The 26,284-nt window shown below is 43.7% G+C and overlaps 1 protein-coding gene across 3 annotated transcripts in view; it reads left to right on the forward strand.

The window, feature by feature from the left end:
- PRKDC (protein kinase, DNA-activated, catalytic subunit) overlaps positions 1–26,284 on the forward strand; it is a 2,754,228-nt gene that overhangs the window by 362,195 nt on the left and 2,365,749 nt on the right. For 2 of the 3 annotated variants that reach the window (XM_085605657.1, XM_085605658.1), the window contains exons 22-23: positions 13,458–13,564; positions 14,915–15,005. In XM_085605657.1, coding sequence (XP_085461783.1) covers positions 13,458–13,564; positions 14,915–15,005 — 198 coding nt within the window. Of the gene's footprint in view, positions 1–4,667; positions 4,834–13,457; positions 13,565–14,914; positions 15,006–26,284 lie in introns of those variants that run through there. The other variant, XM_085605659.1, reaches the window with a different exon arrangement.

A 26,284-nucleotide genomic window follows, 5' to 3' on the forward strand; every position in this document is an offset into this window, starting at 1 on the left:
TAAGTATGAAACCGACACATCTATTGTGTTCTCCATCTCGCAGTTCTTATACTCTGTGGTGCATTAGTAGAGCTATTCTAAAGAAAATCCCCACAGGAAATTCTTAGTTCTACAGCAACTCTTATTTACACTATGTTATGCACCGACAAAAACAACTTGGTATGCACACATTGTATTGTATGTTTATCCCCACTGTAATTAACCCTTCTCCTAGGTGTTTCTATTTATACAATTTTAGTTGTTTTTATTCAGATATTTTACCATTCCTTTTTAAATATTTATTAGATAAAGACAAAGTTTTTAGTACCCAATAGGTGTTTTAACCTTCAATGAAATAGTAATTTGCTATGATATATGCCATTCCTACCCCTCTCACACCCAATGTAGAAATTTTATATTTTATTGTACATCGCACTATATCCTGCCATAGAACTCTGAGCAGGTATGAGGGAGTCAATGAAAGAATGCAGTCAAAACTTGTACATTCGAAGTGTTTTAACTATAAAACACTGAAACAATGTAAATAGATTTTATGATGATATACTGTATTGTCTTCTGCTAAAATTTATTGTATTGTTTTTACATGCTTTTATGACCTGTATGGCCGAAATAAAGCTTTCTTTGACTGACTGATAATTAAACAAAAAGGGAGCCAACATACACCCTTGGCGCACTCCTCTTTTAATTGGGAACTGGCGAGATACCTTCAGGTCTTGTGAGTAATGAACCTCAGCTTTGGTGTCGTTGTGGAGATTATCAACAAAATGAACAATATCGCCGTCCACCCCATGGACGTCATTGTCTGCCAGAGCTTAGTTCTATTTACGCGATAGAACGCAGAAGACAGATCCATAAAGGCCAAATAGCTGGTACCAGGCCGGGTGACTGTATACTTGTTGAGGATCAAATGTAAGTTAAGACCTTGGGCCACGGTTGAACGTGCAACATGAAACCCGTAATGGATGTCGGTTAAGACATTATTTTCATCTGCCTACTTGTTAACCTGTCTAGAATAACACGGCCAACCACCTTAACCACCGAGTCCAACAAAGATATGGGTCTATAACAGAGGGTACTAACCCTGTTACCCTTTTTAAACACTGGAACAATACTGGAGGTGGCCTAGGAGCCAGAAGGACCAGATTTAACCGCTGCATTAATAACGGCCGTGAGAACAGGTGCCCAGAGATTTAAATCGGATTTATACAAGTCAGGCGGAATGCCATCATGGCCAGGTGCTTTGTTGTTGGACAACCCAAGAATACCTTTGCTGACCTCTTTGACCGAAACAACCATGAGTGATTTAACCTCCATGGCTTCCTGTAATCTATTACTGTCTGGGGGGCATTGAAACATAACCTCAAAATGGTGCACCCATTCCTCCTCTGTTATATGGGCTTCCACCACGTTGTCTGCATTCATGTTTAAAAAAGGGCTGTTAATAATGCCCCAGAACTTGGCACTGCTCTTCATGGTACTTGCCTCAATTAAGTCCCTCCGTAATTCCTCCTTCATTGCTGCCTTACGTCTGGCTAATTCTGCTTTATACTCCCTTCTGCGGGTTTTAACTAAGACCATATCCCTTGGACTCTCGCCTAGCTCTTCTTTCAGGTTCCTAGCAGTCCGGTATCAATCAGACTCAAACCATCTGGGCATCAAGATAGCCGGTCGCCATGAGGGAACACTAAGAAGATTGGATATTGTAGAATAGATGACTTTAAAGGCTTCCTTAATTTCACCCGGGTCTGTTGATGAGGCTGTACACAGAGCTAGCTCAATATTACAGCGGGCGTGTAAAGAGTCGTAAAATGACACTGGAGTTATCTCAGCCCATTTCAACCTTCTTCCTCCATCTGTTCCTTTCAGTACCACACTCCTCTCTACTTCCCGAGTAGACACCAAGGAAGGCCAACTGATATGCACACATAGGGGATTATGGTCACTGCAAATACTTGCCTCAATGGAAACACCTGAGATCAGCTCAAGGATCGGCAATGATACAAGAATGAAATCAATGGTAGAGCCTCCACCACTTCCTTCAAAGGTTGGGTTGAGAACCTTACAACGTAGGTCCAATGTGTACAAGGACGAGATTAAATTAAATTCATCTAATAATTCATTAAGGAAGTTACCTTGTGCGTTATGCTCAAAACGAATACCTTTCACACGTTAACAACCCAAATCAATAAGATTAGTTTTCCTTGTATCCCCACATGGATGAATATTAAAATCCCCAGCTATCATAATGTTTCCACAAACTGCCTTAAGTTTATCTCTTCAAAAGGAGCCCAACGAAGATATATAACAAACTTCTGAGAGACAAGAAATTGAGTTATAAAAATTCACAAGTCCCAATTTGCTAGGCCCTTAGCGAACTTTCACTGATTGTAAGCAGGGATTATCTATAGGCAACGCTGATACAGTACAATCTAATGCTAAGGAAACATAAGTTAAAAGGCCACCCTTTGATCTTCCTGAACTCGAGGTGACAACTGGGACAAAAAAGGACTTGTAGCCCTCCAAATGAAAATCATTTGTGATTGCCCAAGTTTCCTGTAAGCAGATAATGTTAAACTTTTCTATAAAAATAAGCCATGAAGGCTCACGAAACGTATTGGCCAATCCCGCGATATTCCATGAGATGAGATTACAACCCTTTACACCCCTGTTACTACTGCCTAACAAGGTAATGTCCTGTTGGCAGTTAAGTATCCTAGGTTCCAGAGGAACTGCCTCACTCAGTCAATCGCAGGCGTCCAAGGTGCCCAAAGGTGCAAAACTGTTTGATAAAACCAGGGGGGACTGGGCGATTATCTGCCCTCCGTATAAGTCCTGATCAACAAGAGACAAGTTTATAAAAAAGCCAAGGGGGAGGGCCTTAATAGATGACTCTGGGCCAAGAGAAGAATCAATGTGAGAAAAGAATGAGGCCAGAATCCTTTCTGCAACATGCAATTTGGTAAAATGAATGACAACACAGTCACCTTTATAGGACTTTATAGACCTCCTTACCCAGTTCACCCTATGCACCATGTTTATATATTTTCCCGCCCTTAAACCCAAGGTGGTATTATGGGACAGCCATTTCATGACTTTGTTCTTCAGTTGGAAAAAATCTTCCTTAACACCTGGTGAAAGGGTTGGCACATTCCCCAAAACCACAACATATGGTGTTGATTCTGGCGGAGATGAAGGTTAACTAAAGTCTGGATGGAGCTCCTCTCTCCTCCATTTGATATTGCACCCTTATTCGAATTCCTGGAGTGCAAATGATCCTGCGAATGGTCATGGGTGGGAACGTTGCACTCAGACTCTGTACATGGGACCATCTGGTTTTCTGCAGGGAGCAACGACAATGGCTGAGAATTCAGAGGGCTGGGAGTATTTGCCCCCGTTACAACCCTTGGGGGTAATAATTGCTGCTCCCTGTGGTTTATTTGTGGGACCACTAGGGTAGACCCCTCTTTTGCAATGTAACCTGTCAATGACCATGGTCCCATTTTGACTGCCTCCCCCCTAGATCAAAAACATTGTTTAAGTTCCGAGAGTCCACTCTCTATGGAGGAGAGACATCGTAAAAGAGGATCACATTTTGTGTCCAGAATAGCCCTTACAGATCCCTGTAATAGCTCCAAAGCATCCATCATCTCTCCCTTAGTGAGTACTTGCTCTGTGGGTGCTTTATGGTGAATCCCCTCATCCCTCGGTCTTTTCGCTTTCCCTCCAATCATTGGGCCCTTTCTTTTCGGCCCTGAGCCTGGTCCGGCACCTGTTACTCCTTTTGTCCTCCATTGTAGAGTTGACATGTCAGCAGCTAACTGCTTAACAGGGCTACTAATAGCTGACTCCTGGGCGGGGGATAAGTTGGCCCCCCCCTTACTCGTCTACCTATGCCCCCGGATTCCAGCATAGGAGATAAATTAGGTAATACTAAAGTGGGTTCAGGAGTGGGTTCAGGAGTCATCTGCTCCATATGCAGATTGATAAGAAGGTGGCTAATAGGGAAACGGGTTAAGACACAGTGACACCATCTCTATCTCCTTGTCAAGAACTCCAGCCGCCCTTAATAGAAAGGAGTCCATTGTAATTACAGTGCTGGTTGTGGCCTTCTCCGGTAACAGTGCCACCTTGCGTTTCCCATAATGGTGCAAAAGGGGAACACAGCCTGCTCTACACTCCCCTACTGAGACCTACTAAGTCAGTGACAGTGACAGAAACCGCTACTACTACTGCAAAATCGTAGAGGGGGATGTAGAAATGTTTAAACGGGGCCAAAATAACCATTAAGTGCGATTGGAGTCACAAACATCTGATCACGGGGCAAAACCAGGACTAAAACTAGGGAGGTAACACGACCTAACACCGTCCTTCCCTACCTTCACTCCAGTCGTCGTGCTTAACTGGATACAAGTCACCCACTTTGTTTTGCCTCACTACGCTGTAATACTTCAGTGGTTTTGTCGGTTTCCAGCAACCCAAGCAATCCAATCGATTAGGTAAACACGTACAATGAAGGATCCAAGAGGGGTGGTCCGGCCCAGCCTCTTCCGGGCTCTGACGGGCACAGATGGGCCCGCCCTTAAGGTTAGCTGTGCTTTTCAGCACGCACGGCGGTGTGGACTCCGCCTCCTCTCCTCCTGCTGCTGCCTTGCTTCTTGGGACAGCGAGTCCCCCTCTTGAGCACGGGTGAATCCTGGCCACACTTTCACTTCACTTCCCGTGCCACGGGTGGTCAGCTGCATTTTTCAGCGCTCACGGCACGGGAGACTCTGCCTCCTCTCCTCCTGCTGCGGCCTTGCTTACTGGGACAGCGAGTCCCCCTCTTGAGAATGGGTAAGTCCTGGCCACACTTTCACTTCACTACCAAGCAACCTGTGTATGTCTGTGTACTTCATTGGTGTCAGTGGGGCCTGGTAAGATACACAGTAGATACTACAGTTACCACCACTACCGAAGGCGTTTTCTGCTTGTAGCCATGCAAGTATTGTGAATATGGCTCAGAAATACTGAAATATTTTAACAATCACTGTCAATTAAAAGGAAAAACTTACATAAATGAATGTATTAATTGGCAAACAAAATTTGTGGTTTGTTTTAAAATGCGTATCCTCCACATTTTTGAGCCATTGAGAGTAAAGATCTAAAATATGCATTCCTGTCACACATTTATGAAAAAAACAATGGTGATGCCAGTGGGCTGGCCTTTTTAGGGTCTGTACAAATTCGCCTAGAGTCCCGTCGAAGGTGACAGAAAAAGTATTAAGACAAAAAGACTGAAAATGCATAATATTTATGCAGAGACTTAAATAAAGAAATAGGCCTGTCGGTCGTTCTGTAAGCTTTCAATCTTGCTGCCTAAAGGTTAAGTTTGTTTAGAGTGAGTTGCGATCGCCTGCCCAAGTTAAATGATTCTCTTTAGTACTGGCTAATTTTACTTAGAATATGTTCACTATGATGTGTTTATTTAATATACAGTGATAGTAACAGTTTATTAGTCAATAAAATCCATAAACATCATTTAAAAATACAAATCTGAGCCTATAAATAGGTAAAAACCTAGAGTAGAATTGCCAATCCTATACAATCAATTTGTACAAGTATAATTTAGCTAAATGTAGTGTTACCGGTGTGAGCAAGACAGTACATAAAGTGCAACCATACTTCTCTTTTTTCTTATTTGTTCAGTGGCCAGAGGACAGGCTGGATAGCTTTATTCCTGTCTGGCACCCAATTACAACCTGCACTAAAGCAAAAGCAGCTGAGGCCTATACAATGTGCAAAATTATGCAAAAAGAACGAATTGTCCGGTTCTAATTTTACCGGCATGTGCAAAGATGAATATAAAGTGCCATCGTACAAATCTTCTTTCTTGTTTGGACAGTGGCCACTAATACAGAATTTGCTGGGGCCTTCACAATGAGCAAATTAAGCAGGAAATGCAAAAGTGCTAACATTTGATGCATAGAACTGGTGAAGGCATATGCAATGTGCAAATTTCTGCAAAACGTGCAAGAAGATGCTAGTGTAAGCCAAGAGAACATTTGGGGGGAGTATCAAACTGATACTCAACCTGATGGGAAAGGAAACAACTAGGTTTCATGGTCCCTAGCAGCCTGCCATAGTGTAAATACATTCAAAAGTTCTTGTAAGGGGCCTTCTTCACCAGTCAACTGGACCGCTACCTGTGTTCATGAATATGCCATGGCAAGTGATTTGAAAATGTCCAGGAACTGTGCCAGTCTAATATTCGACAAAGACACAGACGTCCCTATATTCTAATGTAAAAGAGGACAAATACCTCACCCTGGACCAAGTGTCTAATTTGATGTATAACTATTCTAGCATAGATAAAGCTATTATTTAAAAAAAAGACTAATGTCTCGCTGAAAATCGAATATCTATCTGCACCCATATACAATATAATATAAAAAATGTACCGCACAAGAATTTCTCAACTTAGAATACAAAGTATATTAAAAAATGATTTATTAAAAATGATTTATCACATATTCATTCGATGGATCTATTCACATTCCTCCCAATATAGGTTATTTCTTAACACCTATAGATAAAAACTCTAGTCGACGCAGCGTTTCGGTGACACCTCAATATTTTCACCTTCCTCAGGACTACAAAAGTTTTCATCAGATCTAAATGGTAAAAATACTATGTTTAGACATGTATACATTCCACAAGCTAGTCGTGCTATACATTCCAATTCTAACAATGTACTATGATTAGGGCTAATCTACAGGACCTGATCCCTAAATTATTGTATTCGTTCTTCAGCAAGCCTCTTCGCTGTATGGCCAGAGCAGGACAGATACAGATGACATACTGCAAGGTTTCATTTACCTGATGACATAGGCAGCATTTCTGGTCTCCTCTTTGGCCATCTTCCCTCCACTTTGGAAGAAAGTCTAAAGTTGGACTATCACCAAATTGTAATGTCAATAATCTCTGATTAACAGCAAAAGAAAAAGAACAAACGGCTGACTGAGGTTAAGCACATCAAATCCACATGTACAATAAATTTAGAAATGGTGCAACTACTTCCAGCATCCGCCGTCCAAGGATGCCAACAATAGACAAATGTTCACAAGAAAGGAAGGTGCACTCAAACTTGAGTGCTTCTTCCTTTCTTGTGAACATTTTGCCAATAATCTGTTTAATCTTCAGGAGGTAGGTGGCCCCCAGGGGTGACTCTTTGGGCTTGGTAAGATTTCAGTACCAACCACTTGTGTGACTGCTTCAACACTTTAACTTTATCATTGATCCAACTTTGCAATTTAATGGGTTTATTTACTGCTCTTCTAAAAGCTTGACCGGATATATTAAGGTTTCACAGGTCGCCCAACTTGAGATTTTCAATGCTTTTTTCGAGATATTTTTTTATATTCACCATTCCCTCTTTGAAGATTTATTTCAGACCTGATTAAATTAGCCAGTGTACCCTCACATTGTGGCAGCACTTAATAAACGCTGCAGACCTGGCAAGTGTTCGCTTTGTCAGTGAGAACTCCAGCCTAACTTGGGCGGGCAATGCCAATCTGGGTAGCCAGAAGAGTTGTTTCCAGGATCTTATCATGATTTTGTCAAGGAGGCTGGCTTCAGCGCCTATCATTATTTCCGATCCATATGAGAGGGTAGGTAACAGGTTAGCCTTCATAACTGCTATCAATGGCTTAATATCATGGCTCGAATGGATCTTGCAAACGTTGTAAAGGCATAATTAAGGGGCTGCAATTTTCCCTTAATCGCCTCTCTTTGGGGTGTGAATGTAGCTCTTGCATCTATCTTGACTCCTAAATACACTTATGCAGGTGCTTCATCAATGTGTTTCCACCAAAGTCCATTTGCTTTGATTTAAAATGTGGAAATTGAGTGAAATCCCTTTCGTCTTTTTGCAATTTATTTCCAGCTCATTGTTCTCTGCATATGATCTGAGGCGGTTCAATAGTCTCTGTAGACCCATTCTGGTGTTGCTAAATAGCAGTAGATAATCTGCATACAGAATATTTGACAGCTGCTGGCCACCGAGGCTCGGAACGTGTGATGTCTGGACATCCAATTCTGCGGAGAGGTCTACAATATATGAATTTAATAGTAGAGGTGCTAAAACGCAACCTCATTTTAGGTCTGTTAATGTTTTTCACTTTGTTTGACAAGTGGATGCAATCCCTGATCTTAATCTTAACCTACGTGTCGGAGTATAGCAGCCTAATTGCTCTCAAGATGTTGGGCCGAATTCCCCACTGTTGAAGTTTATCCCATAGCCTGCTACGCGGGACACAGTCAAACGCTGCTGTGAAATCAACAAAACACTTATAGAGGGGGTGCCTGTGGCCTTGGCTCTACTGAGGATCTGCCAATAGATTTGAAAAAGTGCCTTGACTCCTTGTAAATCCAGTTTGAGTGGGAGTCTGATACCCATGCCTCCAGATCGTGTGGTAGCAGTGTAGAAAAGAATGTAAAACCTGCATCCAAAGGTGCAATTAGGGTATATCTGATTGGTGAAGATGCAGTGCCTCCCTTAAAGATGGGGTGGATTATCGAGTCCTACCAGCTTTCGGGGATGACTTCTTGCGCCAGAATGAGGTTGAACATTGGTGGCAGAAAGATTGCCCCTTTCAAAGTCGAATGTTTAAAGAGCGCTTCTGGTAACCCACGTGGGCTGGGGGCGCAATCGTGGCGTGATTTTTTGATAATCTTAGTTTTCACCGCTGGTTTATATCCTGGATATGCTAATAGGTGGCACTGGGATCCTTTCTTTACTCTGAAGTTCAGTCCTCTACTGTAGAAATGAAAAGATTATGAATTCTTAACAATGGCTGATTAACCAATTATTAAAAAATAAAAAAAATAGAAAGCAACACAACCATTGGCTGAAACATGTGACTAAATGTTTAGCCTGTGATAGGTTAAGTGGTGTGTTTTAAGTTAATTATCTATCAAAGTAATGAACGAGAACGGTTCAGTGTTAATGTTCCTTGTTTTTTAAAGACTTTATGGAAGCTCCAGTGAAACCCTGAGGAAGGGAGAGGCCTTTCCCCCACAACACGCTATGTTGGCGTGAAGCCACAAGGCATGATTAACAACTGTGAATATGGGGCACTTTAAACTGTACTCTTTGGAGTTGGGACATGAGCATTGATTTTTGCTTTGGACTAACTGAAGCTGAGGTAGGAAACATGGACTTTTTCCTTACGTTAGGACTCTGAGGGATTTAACTCTGTGAACATGGTGCTTTGAAATTAACTTAAACATGATTTGGTTACAGCACGTTCTGAGATCGATTTCTGTTTACACTCTAATAGAATTTCCAAAGAGACGAACCACACACACTGTTACTGATTGTTGGTTTGAGCTCTGTAAGAACATTGAGTCTGGCACATAAGGACAACGGAACTGGTGTACTTAAACATTTTGAATTGCCATAACAGAGAAGTATGTTTTAGTTTTTGAACTTAACGAACTGTTGATGACAGGCAGTATTTTTTTTTATCTAAAGGATAAATAAAATGAAAAAAGTTAAGATTTTCTTGGATGTTTATTGCCAGGGGACAGAGTGCTGTGAAAGAGTTATCTGGAGCTTAACAAACGTAACCATTTTTTACGTTGTTTCCTAATTACCACAGTTTCACTGTCACCACCTTCAGTTGTTCGATAAGTGTTGAAGTCAGTGTTTCTGCATGGTAGCGCAGACAAATGACGTGTGTTGAGTTCTGAAGATGTTCTGTATCACACACAAATTTTAACGAAAATACAATCTGAAAATTATCATACTGTCTTGATTTACTTTTTTACATCATACTTCAAGTAAGTGTTATTCTTGCAGATTGTGTTGTTTTTAGCTGGAGGAACATCTTCAAGATAGTTCCTGCAATCTTAAAAAAGTACCCGCTGCACCTAAAAAGAATGCACTTCATGCATTGCAGTAGAAGAATTTTCCAGAATCAATGATACACTTAATGACCAGTATCATGATGTGAGAGAAATACGTCTCAGGGCTCATGTAAGATTTGATGTGCACTGTCTCAAAGCAGGGGCTACAGTGGGCGGACCAGAACTAGTCAATTGAAGAGGGGGGCTGGTGCATCGTCCACTCTGTATATTGTGCACAAAAGGCCCCTGACTTCGCCATACCTAAAACACAACTTTTAGTGTGGACTCCTAGCTTCATTTGGTAGCTGCAGGTATTTGTGGCAGACTGTGACACAACAGAATGTGGGGAGTAAGGTTTCAATTTGATGTGTTCTTCGTCTGTGCAGCTGTCAATGTATTGTTTCGACTGTGCATTGCAGTTGTAGCTTCATTGAATTACTACGGTTCTCCTGCCATCCTTCCCCTTATTTTATGGATTTGCTGCAGGTACGTTCAAGAGCTAGGTGTGCACATCATTCATACTATGTATCTTGCCTCACCCTTTACTAGGAGAAAAGGTTGGTAATTTATTGAACTGCACATTTATCCATCTGCGATATGCTTGGAAAACATAACTCAAGAGCTGTGCAAACTCAAGAATAAACACCTAAAGTGGTAACCAAAATATTGATGCCAGTCCAACAGATTCTAAATGGGTGAAAAACGATCACATTGCATTTCTCCCTTCGACCAACATTTCCCGCCTGTTAAACTCTATTTCACAAACTATTAGCTGCTTCACAAAGCATTTTGCACACTTGAGTATAACAGAGGTCTGTATGATTTTACGTTTCTGCATTTGTGAATGTGGACATTTCACCCGTATTGTACCATTTTAACTATCCTAAATTTAGTAGTCGAGCCTGGTTTGTGGGCACGTCTGAGTGGGTCCACCTTTAACTGTTGGTGAACAAAGAGAAATCGGTAGGTTTGTTGGTATTCACCAACAACTTAAGCATAGTTTCCAGCATGAGACACTGTATCCAAAGGCTGCATGTTGCCCTGGCCCACCGTCACCGACTGCCTCCGGACCTTGCTCTGCTCCTTATCGACTTCGAGAAGGCCTTCGACAGGGTGGGCTTGGGCTTTCTCCAGTTGGTGTTGGATCGGGCTTGTATTGGGCCGAGATTTCGGGGCATGGTCCAGGTCCTTAATTCCAATCCCACTGCCCGGGCCCAGGTAAATGGAGTCCTGTCTGACGTTTTTCCCATAAAGCGGGGGACTAGACAGGGTTGCCCCCTGTCTCGCCTCCTCTTTGCCTTGGCGATAGATCCTCTGGCTGAACTTATCAGTGCGGACCCCCAATACACTGGTTGGATGTGGGATGCAGGCATGAGGACCGCATCACGTTGTATGCGGATGATGTCTTGCTTTATCTTGCCCGGCCAGCGGTGAGTGGACCCAGAAGTCTCCTGTTGCTTGAGCAGTTCGAGTGGGCCCCTGGTCTTCGGATGAAGCCGTCTAAGTCAGTGATGGTTCCTTTGACTCCATCTAGGGACTGTTATGACTGACAAACGACAATCCCTCTTTGTTGGCTTAACTTTAAATACCTGGGTATTTGCATTGCCTTGCAACCTGAGGACCTTAATCTCCAGCCTCTGGTTTGGCAAGCCAAGGCAGACCTCACTAGGTGGCGTACCCTCCCACTTAACGTCCTAGGATGCATTTCCCTCGATAAAATGAAGATTCTCCTGCGCTTCCTTTATTTTATCCAAAATTTACAGCTTCAATTTCCCCGAACTTGGTTCTCTGCTCTTGATAGTGCAGCTAAAACATTTTTGTACCGTGGCTCACGATGCGCATTGCCTTCAACATCAACGGGGGAACCTACAACGGAGGTCTGGGCATGTTCAATCTCTATCTCTACTATTTGTCCTCTCATCTCCTTGTCCTCCATGATTGGTTTAATGGGGGGTGGTCAGACCCAGCCTACTGGTTGGAACTCTTATTTCTAGATTGTTCCCTTCTTCAAGCCATGCTCTATGGGGATCTAATCTCTCTCTCTCGCTGCACCTGGTGACCCGGGTGGTGTTCCTTGCCTGGAAGACAGCTCTGCGGTATGTGCAATGGGAGGCCATGCTTTTGCAGAAGACACCGCTGTGGCACAGCATTTGGGTAAAGGAAACAGCTGCTCTTAGCTACTTCCATTCTTGGAACCTCATTGGCATTTACAAGACTGGGGGATGCATGGTGTTCATTTCAAGATCTCCGGCAGGCATACAGCCTTACACATGCCCAGTCCTTTATATATCTTCAACTCCGACTCGCCCTTCATGCTCATTCCCTCCCAATAGATACTCTCCTGGAGTTCAACCCCTTGGAAGCTAAGCTATTTATGGGGCATTTGGGCCGGGGTGGGATTTCTAAGCTTTACTGCACACTTGATATCAATTCTCCCGGATTATTTGACCACCATAGGACCCGATGGGAAGGTTGGATAGGTTCTATGGAGGATGAGTACTGGCGAGACGCACTGATGGCCCCTCAGGAACTCACCACCTCCTCTAAACTGCTTCTTATTCAGCCCAACTACCTTTATTCTGCTGCATCGGGCAGGCTTGCAACACGCTTCCACATCTCCTCGGTGCGGAGCCGATCAAGCAGATTTTTATCATATGGTGTGGGCCTGTGATGTGGTGCTCCAGTACTGGACAAGGGTGACCTGGGAGTTGTCGGAGGTGTTGGGGTGTAATGTTCCTCTTTCTTCCTTATTGGTTCTTCTCGGGGTGTTTGAGGTCTCTGGGTGCATGACGGCTGAGAGGTCTTTCCTAGGTGCGGCCTTGCTGGTGGCGAAGCACGATACTGCCTCAAAGGGGATGGCCCCTGAATCACCTGCTCTGTCGAAGTGGAGAAGAGGTGTCGATTGGTGTGCGCAACAGGAGCGGGTGGTCGTTGAAGCACATGGCTGCCCTCAGAAACATGCATCGGTGTGGGGGGAAATGGCTGGGGCAGCTCGCTTACATGGTTGCAACCTTGTGCTGGTGTGTCTTATGGGCATGCTTTATCTTACTATTGCTGGATATCTTGCCTTGTATGGACTACTACTTGCAATGCTGTACCGTGTATGCCATGTTCCATTGTTTGACCAGCGCTGCTGGTCTAAAATTCAACAAAAATGTGTTTATTAAAAAAAAAATCATAGTTTTCACTCCAGTCAGTGGCAGAGAATTGTCTATAAATAAAAGTAAAATGGACTGATGATATTTGCATAAAAAATGTTGTATGTGGAAATTTCTACCTGGTGAAATCTTGGCTCTGATTTTAAACATGTGACTACTCCCAGACAATGAACGTTGCAGTTTTTCTGAAATCCGTAAGACCGACATTAGATCAAAATCTAGAAATATTCCTACTGAAGTAAGTTTCTGACTTAATTTAAGTTACCACTTATTTGGGTTATAACGTAAATCATTCACAAAAATTCGATACTTCTGTACAACTTACTGTTTAAAATGATTGTCCAAGTTGCTATTGCATTGTGTGTTCATTCTATTTCAAAGGAAAACATTTAATTCCTGTTTATTGCATCCTAGATGAACCCCGCAATACCTGGGAAGCTATGCATCTCACAAAGGCATCACAGAAAGGATTCAGCAAAGTTTTGATTAAAAAAATTAAAAAAACAAAGACCCTGTCAGTGGTAAGCCAACTACTTTATTTTGTTAAAAACGCTCATCAGATTTTTTTGGGAGCCTACTTTGATGTCATGTTTTTAAAAACACTATCTTTTGATTTCACAGGAAACTCATTTACTTTATTTCTTCAGACTGAGCAGTTGCAGCCACAAATAATGGATTTAATAGTCACTGTACACATACCACACCTTGCTTCTTCAAAATCAATAGCTGGTTTATAACACAATAGTCCCTGGAATTTTAACCATTCACCCCTTATCTTGATGGGCATCTCCTACTCTTGTATCTATCTCTCTCTCTCTCTCTCTTGGCCTTAAACACCAGTCCATATTCTGTCACCATACCCTAGAACTTTCTGCCTGCATTTTCCCCCGTCAACCTGCTATATCTCTTTTAGCTACCCCTAAGCCCATGTTACAGATCATCTTCTTGCATTTTGGCAGTGAATGATCCCACATATACCAAGTAATATAGTCTTTGCTTTTGGGTCTATTACACTTGATAGATTGCATCCTTTGTCACACCAGAACTCCCTAATTCTCGCACATTCCTATCACATGTTACTTTGACTCAATTTGTAATACTGCGTATGTGGTCTGCATTATGCTTTTTCATTATGTTGGGTTCAACCAATCATGGAGTACTGATTTTGAAAAGTAACAAATAGGCCTTTTAAATATAATTGTATTGTATCTGGAACCAATTTTGGCTGTGTAAAGCCGTAACATTTGCCTCCTGCATAGTGAAGAATGCTATTTACCTGCTTATTTATTAAGAGTGTATTTTGATTGCACCATGCCCCCTTATTCTTTGATTACCTTCTTGGAATTGTATGGTCACCTAGAGTTTCTAGGGCTGTTCATAGGCATTTTACTAGTTGCTAGAAGATTTCTTTAGTCAGTGAAGGTTTGTGCCTAATATGAAACATCGACTCCCTTAGCTAACTGAAAAAGTTGGGGGTTCTACCTTTTTAGAACTTAAATCTTCATTGGGTCTGAATGTTGAGAGAACTTGTTTTCAAAGTGGCTGGGGGAGGATAAGGATGCATTTTTGTGTGTATATATCTAAAAAAAAAACCACAAGGAGATCTAAAGTTACATCGTTTGAGCTTGGGTCCCTATCGATAGTATATTCAAACTGGATGATCACAAACTTTGTGGTGGCTGGGATGTGGCATTGGGTGGACTGGTGAACTGTGTAAAAGGTCTTCAAATGTGATGTTCTTTTTTTCTCCAATGGAAAGTCTGTTGAAGTTCTGTTATTGGTATTTTTCCATTGACTGCACCCCTGTTTACTGCTCTTTATGTGCTTCAGCAATACATACAGCTGTTTTATATATTTTTTTATGATTCTAGGAAGAAGGTTCCACCTTGGCAGACGTAAGACTTCGAGTTGTCCGCCTCCTTGGTTCTTTAGGAGGGCAAATTAACCGGGGCCTAGTTACTGGTGAGTATCATCCCATTTAAATTAAGTCTTTTAAGTGTGTACTACTCCTTAGGCTTTTTGTTCTAATGGATACTTCTAACCATAGATTCCTCACATTTTGAGATTCAACCCGGTACCCCTAGATCCAGAACTTTTCCAGCCTTTGCATTTGCTCCACTGCACCAACAGGGGGTGCCATCAGACTCAATGACAACCGCACACGACCCCGAAAGTGACAGCACGGAGCCATATATAGGTGCCACCCCACCTTGCTGATATCTGTTCCTTTCATTCCGTGCCCTTTAGCGCAGATCCAGAGTTAATCTTTAAACTCTAAAACAGTTCTTTGCACAACAGTTTGCCAAGGAAAATGTCTCCCCCGAAGACCACAGGATTCAAGCGGTGCCATGAAGGCAGGAAGCAGATATTGGTCACAGATTTGCACAATGTCTGCCTGTGTTTTTTTGTTGTTGTATAATTATGACTCAAAACTCTGTGACTAATGCTCCTTGATACACCCAAGAGATACACCCAGGGAGCAAAAGGCAGAACTGTACATCTCAGAGCACAAGAAACTGGGCAGATCGTGCTTTAAGCCATGAACTCGCTTTCATTCAAAATCGTGGAGTTGCTTCAGTTGCAGGTCCCATTCCTGTTCCAAGTCGCTGTCACCATGTAAGTAAAAGTCTATGAACAAAGCCTCCCACAAATACAAGTCCAAGCAGACTCTTCTCAATGCGGTGACTCCTTCTCCAATGAGATGTCATAAAGTCTGCTCTTGAAGGATCAGACTCCTCCTGTCTTATCTGACTCAATGCCTATCTTGTCTGACTCAATGCCTGTACCCTGAATGGTCCGGGCATACTTCCTTGGGCTGTGGTTGACCCTGTACCCTTCAAGGAACTATGCTGCTACTTTTGCAGATGATTCCAGTTCCCTCTGGAGCACCTTTTGGCCCCATGGAACTGCAGGGATCGCCAGTCCTATTTCTATGGTGGGCAGTGTCCTAGCTCAGACTAACACTTTTTGGCTCCTTTCCTGCCTCCAGCCAGCACTGACCTATACCTCCACATCTCCACTGAAGGCCATGCCCGTCATGGTAACGCCAGCCTTGGTTTCAGCAGCACTGGCCTCTATTTCAGTGGTACCCACTCCAGATCCACTTCAGACACACGTTTGGATGGAGTGCCGTCCTCTGCCAATGTCTTGTTATGAGGTAACCAAATTGGAGCCCATGATTTGGGAGAATTCCAAGGCAGTTTTACTTCCTCTACACCAGAACTACCTAGAGGACCATGTTTGTTTCAGAGGGCTTTGAAAAAGTGTACATGACAACAATGATGATGAGGAGGCGGAAAGTTTACTTCCCCCGATTACATTGGTGCTTTCTTATATTTATAGAATGTCAGTAGATTCATTACTTCCACTGAGACAGTCTGACTCCCCACTGGAGTACCATGCAGATTAGAGTGCCTTTTATTGCAGTGCTGCCGAACATTTGGAACTTCAGCTAACACAGTAGATACCAGAGCAAACTTGTTGGAGATCTTGCAGCGTGGGCTTGCTACTTAAGAAATCTTGCTGCCTTTTAACAAAGCTTTGACAGAGACATTAAAGGCAACCTGGTACAAGCCTGGTTTCAACCCTGAAGTGGCTAGGTGTCAGATGCCTGCACATGGAAGTCCTGCATTTTCTGATCCAGCAGCTGACTCCTTAGAGTTTGATTGTTCAGGTTTCCACCTGCAAGGTAAACCCCAATGCATTCCCCACTGCTTCACCAGATATGGAATCAAAGCACAAAGATGTGTTTGCTAAAAAGGTCTTCTCATCCAGTCTTGCCTGAGGCCCCTGAATGATGTCTGGCTGCTATATTCATGCCATTCCAGTGGAATTCTGAAATGCTCAAGCAAATCAAGACAGACTGGACACAACTAAGTGTGTACTGAGAACTGGTCTAGATACTACGGACTGTGCTGGTCATCCTATACACACCAGTGTGGTAAATATATATCATGCCTGGATATACACCACATATTTTTCTGGGGATCTACAGGCTTCCCTTATGGACCTGTCATTTAACTGCTAAAGGTGCTTTAGAGAGCAAGCGGATTCTGCGTTGGAGCACTTAAAAAATAGCCATTCTGTGGCCTGCTATTTAAGTTTGCTATCCCCATCTGTTAATTCCACCAACAATACTGGAAATTAAGAGGAAACTTTTGGGGTCTTGCATATCCCCAAAGGTAGCCCTGACAAAGGGCCATACAGCCTTTTCATGGGTCCAAAGGTTGTGGTAGCAGAGGCCATGGTCAGCAGCCTCATCGTTGCCTCCCACGAATATAACCAAGCTTCTTTGATTCCCCTTCCCTTGGGTGTGCACTGCCGATAGGAGGCAGAATTTATTTTACCTGCCTGGCTGGCATACAGTTACCTAAGATCACAGCAGGGTGTTACAGGTTGTTAAATATATTTATACCCCCCCCCCCCCCTTTACTCCTGCTGCAGCCCCTCCACATTTTTCTTCAGATATCTGCAGATTCTGCCTCCATCTTTGCCCAGGAAGCTCAGTCACTGCTGACCAGAGGGTCCATACAGAGAGTTCCTGAAACGGAGATTGGCAGAGGGTATTATTCTTTTTATTTTTTGGTGCCCATAAAGAACGGAAGTCTCATGCCTATATTAGTTACTCAACACTTTTCTTCCAAAAGACAAGCTCAAGATGTCAACCTTGCCCTAAGTCCTTGTTGCCCTGAATCCAAGGGACTAGATGGTGTCCTTGGTCTCGCAGGGTGAGTACTTTCATTTGCTTTTTTTGCATTCCCACATATCTTTTTTTTTTTTTCGGTTAGTGGTGGAGGCCGACCTCTTTGAGTTTGCTGATCTGCCCTTCAGCCTCACATCAGGCTCCTGCATGTTTATGAAGGTGATGACCAGGGTTGCATCCCAGCTTTGCATGTAAGGATATTTGGATTTCGGGAATCTAGACGACTTGCTCTTGGGGGCTCACCACAGCCCACCTACAGACATTTGTGTCACTGATGTTATCCCAGGAATTCTCCTGGAATAAGTGGATATCCCAGTTGCAACCCACAGGTTTCTCAAACCAAAAGAATTCTCTTCAGTGGGGCGATCCTGGAACTTTGAATTTCAAGGCCTTTCCTTTCCCAGTCCTGGACATTTATATTATGATCTCAATATTTTGGGCTCGCTCCTGATTTCTGGCACGGACAATCTTGAGGCTTCTTAGTCTATGTATCCTAATTGTCCCTTGTGTTCACTGGCACTTGCAGGATTAGGGGTGAATCCCCTGCTTGTAATTGGCCCGGCACTGGCATTGCTTCTCATACGACAGCTGTATTTTTGCAGAAGTATCTCTGCAACGTCATTGGTCATTGACCTGTGGTACGCCCTTCTTCCTATCCGACGCAGAACTCATATTAATAATGGATGCCTTGTCTCCGGGCAGTTATCTGGGGAAGTCAGTGGCCTTTGGTCCACATCTGGAGCTCTGTGCCATTTAGTTAGCTATGAAGGCCTTTATCTCATCCATCATTGAGAAGCTACTCCAGATCCTGATGGGTAAGACAACCACCTTGTGGTACTGCAACAAGCAGGGCGGTGTGGGATTGTGGGCTCTGTGCCAGGAGGCATTGAGACTGTGGCCATGGCTTAACTTTTCAGGGATCTCTCTGACGACCAGCCATCTAACCGGCTCTGTCTATAGCACGGCAGAGGAACGCAACATACCATGCCTGGTAGACTATGAAGGATGTCTGCACCCATGTGATCCAAGTAATCTTTGCCCAGTGAGATGCACGTTGCATAGATTTCTTTCACGTTTACCAACAAACGGCAGTGTCACTAATACAGTGCACTGGACTTTCTGCCTTTAGGCTCGTTGGGAGACTCACTCCACCTGCAGTGGGACTCTCATCTCCTGTGTGCCCTCTCACCTCTACCTCTTGAGCTCTGAAGGTGGTTAGGATGGACTGGCCACAACTCGTCCTGAGCCCCAGCTTGAGCCAAGAGAGTGGTACTCAGACTGCCAATGCATTTGCCCATTGCCACTTGTACCTCTTCAGGAGTACCTACTGTTGCAGCAACAGGGCAGGGTACTGCTTGTGAATGTCCACAACCTACACCTCAGTAGATGGTATTTAAACAGAACCAGTTGAGTGGATTTGCTCTGCCTATAGAAGTAAAGGATGTTATTCTTGCAGCTTGGTGCCTATCTACCAAGTTAATGTATTCTGGTCATTGGGTGAGGTTCGTGGCCTGGAGTGCATGCCATCAAGTTGATCCTCTTCAAACGAAGTTGGCTGATGTTCTGATGTTTCCTTTATCTCATGCCCAGCAAGGCTTTGGAGGGGTCACAATTAAAGGTTGATTGTTGACCCTTTTGACCTTTCTGCATCTGCTTGACACCCATTGTTATTCAAGTCACCTGACGTGATGAATTCCTTAAAAATAGGCTTACTTATGTTTCCTCTTGCACCCTTTAATTTGCCTCAATGTGACCTTAACAAGGGCCTTACGTTCTTGACGTGCACGCCCTTCGAGCCAATGTGCAGTTGTTAATTTTGATTTCTGACCATTATACCATTATAGCAGTATTACTCATCATGATGACATGTGCACACAGTGTCTGTGAGCTACAGGCAATATCAGGGCAACCTCCATATACCACCCTCTTCCCTGATAAGTGGTGCTACAGACTCATCCTTCCTTTCTACCAAAAGTGGTATCACCCTTCAATGTGGGAGTCCATCACTCTTTGCTTTATTTCCGCCACGTCCCTCTAAAGAGGAGGAGAGATTTCTCTGGTTGAACCTGAACAGAGCACTTGGTTTTAATTTTAAGTGCACTGAAGCAACACTGGATGGATGACCAACTGTTTATTGGTTTTACTGGTGCTAATTAAGGACGGACAGTTAAAAGGTGGCCCTTTCTAGGTGGATTGTCCTGTGCATGAAAACATGGTATGCTGTGGGCAGGAAGGAGCTTTCCGAGTGTCTTTAGGCACATTTTACCAGGACCGGGAAGTGGCGGCTGGTGCCATTTGAAAGTGGTGGGGGCGTAAAATGATTGTCATACTGGACCGTAGCGAGCCAGCGTACCGAGCAAGCCCGAACAACCTAAGGGTGGTTCGGGGGGGTTCTCCCCCCCCCCCCCCCAAGAACATTTTGAAAAAAGAGTGGACAAATGGTGCATTTCAAGCAAATTTGAGAAAGCAGAAAGGTTAATAAAGCAATTGTGAAAGTGCAGTTATTACATTAATAAAGAGATGTCATATAACATAGGTTATTCAGTATAACCACAGAGCTTCATAACAGACTTCAATGATACAATGCATTTCTGAGTACCTCACAGATGATTTTTATTTAACAAACCACTAAACAGGACGCAAACTTGCAGCATTCAATATTGTTCACTTTTTGTAGTTAAAATCAGAACGTCTGTCTTTAAGAGCAGCAAACTTTTCAATAACTTAAACGTTAAAATCTGGGATTCTTTTAACTAGGTCGCTCCCTATAGAGAGCATTGCTAAAGCATTCAGTCCTTCCTGAATCATTGTGTTCCTCCGGAATGTCTTAATTCTGTTTAAGGTGGAAACACATTGTTCCGACTCTGCTGTTGTCATAGGTGTGGTAATGACAATTTTTAGTAAAGCCACTGTCTCTGTGAGTGACTTTTCCATATTAAGTTTCTGAATTAAAGCCAGCAAAGAAATGGCACCAGTGGCCTTTCGGTATACACTCATTCCGCACAGTACAGTCAACTCCAGTTTTCAGTTCCTCTTTGTTGAACATAGGATAAGCTTCCACAGCATCATTCAGAGCGTGCTCAGGGAAGGATTGATCATATTTTGCAAATTGTTCACTTTGCAATAATGCGGCACTTACCAAATGTTTTGTGAAAGAAAATCGTTCTTGTGCATGCACAATTATAATGTCACATATCTACTTTGAAATTCGCACCAGACTGCTGATGTTTTTCCTGCGATTTGAAAAAGTAGAATCCTCTGGCAGTTTGCTGTCTAAATTGTCAACCCCATCTCTCACTTTGCTCATGTTGGTGACAAACATACTGGTATCTCTTTGCACAGAGACAGTATCTATGGCTCGTGCTTGTAACTAGTTGTATATTATGTCGACAAAAAACATTATTTCATGAAATAAAAACAGAAAGAACTGAAACTCTCTGTCTTGTAGTGTTCTAGCAAAGCCACGGGCTTCAGTCTGACTTTTGTAATCAAAGTCTTCATTGGCTTCTATGGCGTCAAAACATATCTTAAGATCCTCCCTATGATTCTATATTAGGTTGACTGTACATATGTTACAGTTTCAACGAGTTGAGGATCCCCTTGGAAGCCTTTTGTCCACAATCTCCTGAAGTGCTTCCATTCTTTTGGGGGAACGTGAGAAGAATGCTGCCATGCCTCCTACATCCTGAAAGAAAATTTGTGTCTCGGAGATCTTTGATACTGCCTGTTGCATAATAAGATTAAGTTGGTGGGCGTAACAGTGCACATAATGAGCATTAGGGTACACATCTCTAATTCTTTTCTGTACTCCACCAAGCCTTCCACTCATTATGGACGCACCATCATAGCTTTGTGCGATTTTATTTTTTTGAGGCAGCTCTGGAAAAATGAAGTTCAGTTGACGCAGTATAGCTGAAGTAATGGTTTCCGATTCATCATGGCCTTGCAATGCCAGTTCGAAAGCACCACAGAAACGAATACAATCAATTATTTTTGATAGCATGTGTCTATTCCTATCAACTGCTTCATTGTGTTTCTGTATTGTTTTCTGGTATGCGTCGTTTATGTGGTGTTCAATTGGTGTCTCTCAACATTCCCAGTCTCATCAGGTTTTCCATATGGATTCTTGTGTGTGCATGCTTCATGATTTTGTCAGACAAATGCTTCAAGTCTGTTACTCCTTGTTTTGTCCAAGGCATGTCACCACCAAACAGCATGCAGGGGAAGCAAAACAGAGATTTTTTTGACGCGCACCCTGTAAGCCAATCAGCTTTTGTGTACCAGGTGTTTGAGAATGTACGTTTGTAAGTCATTCCTCTGTCCTGGGTAACTTGTTGTAGTTTCAGGTCAGGCCGATCAGGTCCTAATTGCTTTATATGTAGTTTGTCTTCACATGTCCGTCCAAAGAATGACCTTGCAAGTAGCTGTTCTACTGTATTGATGCTGATGCTGGCCTTACCAATATTAAAGAAACCTGTCAATAATCAAAGTGCAACGTATAAGGTTTGGTGCAATTATATCACATTTCAGTATAAATACATGTATCTTGTGCACAACATGCCTGCTAAAAATACAGCCTTACTGCCTGCTGCCTCTGTGTGCCGTACTGGTTACTGAAGGCACTGAAACAGACACTGCTTGAGGGCCTTTAACAAGGCAAGGGATAGATAGTGCCTTTAACAACCGTTATTGCCCAAAGCACAGGGCTAAGGCTATTAGTATATTCCATCCACTAAGGGTACAATGTTCAAAATGTGCACCCACCCCAACCACCATGTAGAGTGATCACATACATTGCCCTAACTCCAATGTGAAAAAATATAGCATCAGTTTCCTTTCCTTTAACACTGGTATTTGGTGGGTTGTAGCCGGGGTGAAAGAGCAGCAAAGGAGATTGGGACCTCTTGCTCTTTGCCCAAAAATAGGCAAAAAATTAGGTAATGCTTGTCAGGCGTTACCAGGTGCTAAAAATAAAACAACTTAGTCAACCAAACACAGACGGTCCTCTCACAGATGAGACGGCGCCCCTTAGCCTTCACATGCAGGATCCAGCCCGTCCAACAACCCATCCAGACATCTGGACACCTTACCAACTGGCCACGTTGTGTCCACTCCGCGCAAGGTCGAGGCCCATCTGGATTATTTTTAACAATTAATTTATGACTCCAAAGCCAGCAACTTACATTCCTTACTATACAAGGATCACCGGACCCGTATATAGCCTACAATGAACTGCATAAAAGCAAATCTCAGATTGAGTGTAAGTTTAGACAGTCCTCAGACCCTATTCCTCTAACTGATCTCTGTCTCAATCTTTAATTAAACAAACTGTTCCTGTTTTGCCAAACACCTCTTGTCTCTTGTTTTTCAAATGCATTTCATGTTCAAGCAACAGTGCCATAAAAGCTTTTTGTTTCAAAGTGGGGTGAATTTTAATTTTCTGGCTACTCCCTTGAACGAGGGCCTTATTGCATCACCCTATAGCAATGCTTGGAATTGGCTCTCTGGTTAGAAAGGATTTTATTTTTATGTTTAGTTCTTTGAGTATTAAAGTACTTTTCCTTCTCTGAAGTAAAGCAGAGACTGTGCATTCAGTCATTAAGAGTTATTGTTGTGCCCCGAGTGTCTAACACTTGAGTAAGCCACAGAAGTCTTCGCTCTACTACCCTCTGCCTGTCTGGGGGTAAAGGGGAGTACTTGGTGATTCAACTTAGGGTCCAGTGCTCCTGTGGCACTAGACACCGGTGGTAAATGACTCCACTGGTCACAATTAGAGCCCAGTGACCCCTGACTTCACTGGGACCAGGTCTAAAATCCCACAATGGCTCTCTCATGGCAGATACAGGCACTTGGGTGGGAAGATCCCTACTGCCCTACAGACAGACTGCCACTAGACAAAATATCTCTCACCAACATGAACATGGATCACCAGAGTTATCTTGACGTTTTTATTGATCCTGAAAACTGCTGAACACACAAGAACTCTGCAGAAGATCCTTTTAAACCTATAACTTAATTTAAAAACAACCCCCCCCTTCTTTTTCTCGAAGGTCAGTGCCAGGTGCGACTGCACCGGTTGCACCGCCCTGAAGCCGACCCTGCACTCACACCACATACAGCAGATTATCAATGGCCGCTCTTGGAGGTGGTTGTGTGTGTCGACAAACGGGAAGGATGGACACCCTGCCACCCAGACTTAAATTCAGGCTGAAGGATTCCTGGATCCTGGTCTGGAGCAGGCTCCGTGGCTGATGCTGCGTCTCCTGAGAGGCGGTTCAGAACTCGGAGGGGGCTTTCGGCAGGTGGTGTATTATTCCTTATAATACACGATTCTACCATCTCCCGCTCTCCTGGCCAGTTTAAACCCCCTCTGTCTTCCTTTTCTGCTGAGAAAGAGATCTCCTGGACTCTGTCCTCGGTGAATAAACTCACCAATGAGAAGCTTCGAGTTTGAGGAAAGACGTTAAAGAATGTCGCTATAAGTCACTATTTACGACGGGTTTGTGGTTTAGTATGGACGGCTCAGTGGGCTCAAGCACGCGCTGCAGGGGTCTGTGTCTGCCCGCAAGATCACAATTTAGAATCCTGGGGTCCACTCAGCCTTTCATCTTTCTGTGTGCACTCCAATGAAATGTTAACCAACCATCGGTCATATAGCGCCCGGAGCCCCGTGGAGATGAATGCGCGCTTTACGGAGGTTATGTTTTATGAGGCGCCCCTGGAACGAACTCTAGCCAGTGCTTTAAATGGGAAAAAATAAGTGCAGGTACTCATTAAAATGAGCTATAGGTGTGGCAAGTGGGCGAGGCTATGGGTGGGGCTAAGGGCGGGACATGATGATACATAATGACTTCTATACGAGTTGCTGCACATATTAAAACACGAGAAATGTGTTTATGCAAACAAAACCGGTTAACTCATTACACAACATGAAAGCCAATTATTAAAGTTAACAAGAAATACAGATTTTTTACTTTACACAAATTTGTGTTAAAATGCCCTTTCTAAGCCCCGATATCAGAATTGAACAAATATCTGTTTTTTTAAATCTGAAAAAGTGTCAATCCTAACTTCACCTGTTACCTCACTTTTTTACATTCCTCTCTCCTGCTTCCTTCTATGTTTATCTCGGTTTCCCCCAACCAGACCCATTGCCAGTTGTCACGGGAGCTCATTCTTGGAGTGCTGCAGCGTTCCCTGCTATTCATTGCTCATTGGGCAGGGCTACCTTCACACCCATGGATCCCTCACTGTTATGTAAATGCACCATTTCGTTTTGGAGGGGCACACAAAGGGAAGCAGCTCCTGTGCTGAAAAAAACAATCATAAAAAGAAAACGGGCTTTGGGGAAGGTGTAGGATTGTGCTGCACTGCCACTTGCTTTAGTAAGGCCAGTGCAATACCCTAAATGGGACTGGATTACTGCCCCCAGCCCTGACGCACCTGACTGAGAGGGGGCTGGGGGTGCGGGCAGAAGGGGGGGGGGGGGACTAAAGCACTTTCACCTGAATGGTCGTTGCACGCCTAATTAACAGTGCAGGGTCTGCCTAGACCCTGTCCTGTTAATCACAGCGTGATGCAAGCCCTCTCAAACCCCTGCAGTGTGTGTAAATTCAGAGGGGCGCCTCTGGACTTTAGCAGCGTCCCTGCAAAAGTCTACTTAAGAGGCTCAGTAAATTGCCAGATCGGGAAGCAGAGCAGAATCTGTCATGGGTTGGAGGAGATACCGAACCCGAGCCTGCCATGCCATCAATCAGGGTACCGGTACTCTCCCTGACTAAAGAAAAGTGCCAGTACTGACGGCTAGAAGATTTGGAAGTGCCTTTACTCGGTACCGGTGAGTACCGGCCCATTTAAAGCACTGACTCTAGCCATGTGATTAATAAGCATATATGAGCCATACATTTAATATCCCCATTATCAGAGCACGACTGACGTCCCAGAGGAAGAAACTTCAAAGGAAAAAAAGTGTTAGAGGCAGCTGGCATTGTGCAAAGGAGCGACATTTCACCAGGCGTTCAAGAAGCAAAGTGACATTGCCGATGTATACCGATGTGTTTCATGACGGCAATTATTGTTAATTATGGCAAAAGGCGGGAGCCGCCGCCGGCCCTCCTTTTCAGCCTCTCCCCTGCTGCCAGGCGTGTCCACAACGCCCATACGGATCAATCAATCAATCATAGTAATTGTAAAGCGCACTACATACCCGTGAGGGTCTCAAGGCGCGGGGGGGGGGTGTGGATGCTGCTACTGTTCGAAGAGCCAGGTCTTGAGGAGTCTCCTGAAGGATAGAAGGTCTTCGGTCTGCCGTAGGTGGATGGGGAGGGTGTTCCACATCTTGGCGGCGACATGGGAGAATGATCTGCCGCCGGCGGTCACTCTTCGGATGCGGGGGATGGTGGCGAGGGCATGGTCTGCGGAGCGGAGCTAGCGGGCGGGGGTGTAGAGGCTGAGTCGTCTGTTGAGGTATGTTAGTCTGGTGTCGTGGAGTGCCTTGTGTGCTTGGGTGAGGAGCTTGAAGGTTATCCTCTTGTTGATG

The sequence above is a fragment of the Triturus cristatus genome, chromosome 5_1 (assembly GCF_964204655.1).
Source record: "Triturus cristatus chromosome 5_1, aTriCri1.1, whole genome shotgun sequence".
NCBI classification, from domain to species: domain Eukaryota; kingdom Metazoa; phylum Chordata; class Amphibia; order Caudata; family Salamandridae; genus Triturus; species Triturus cristatus.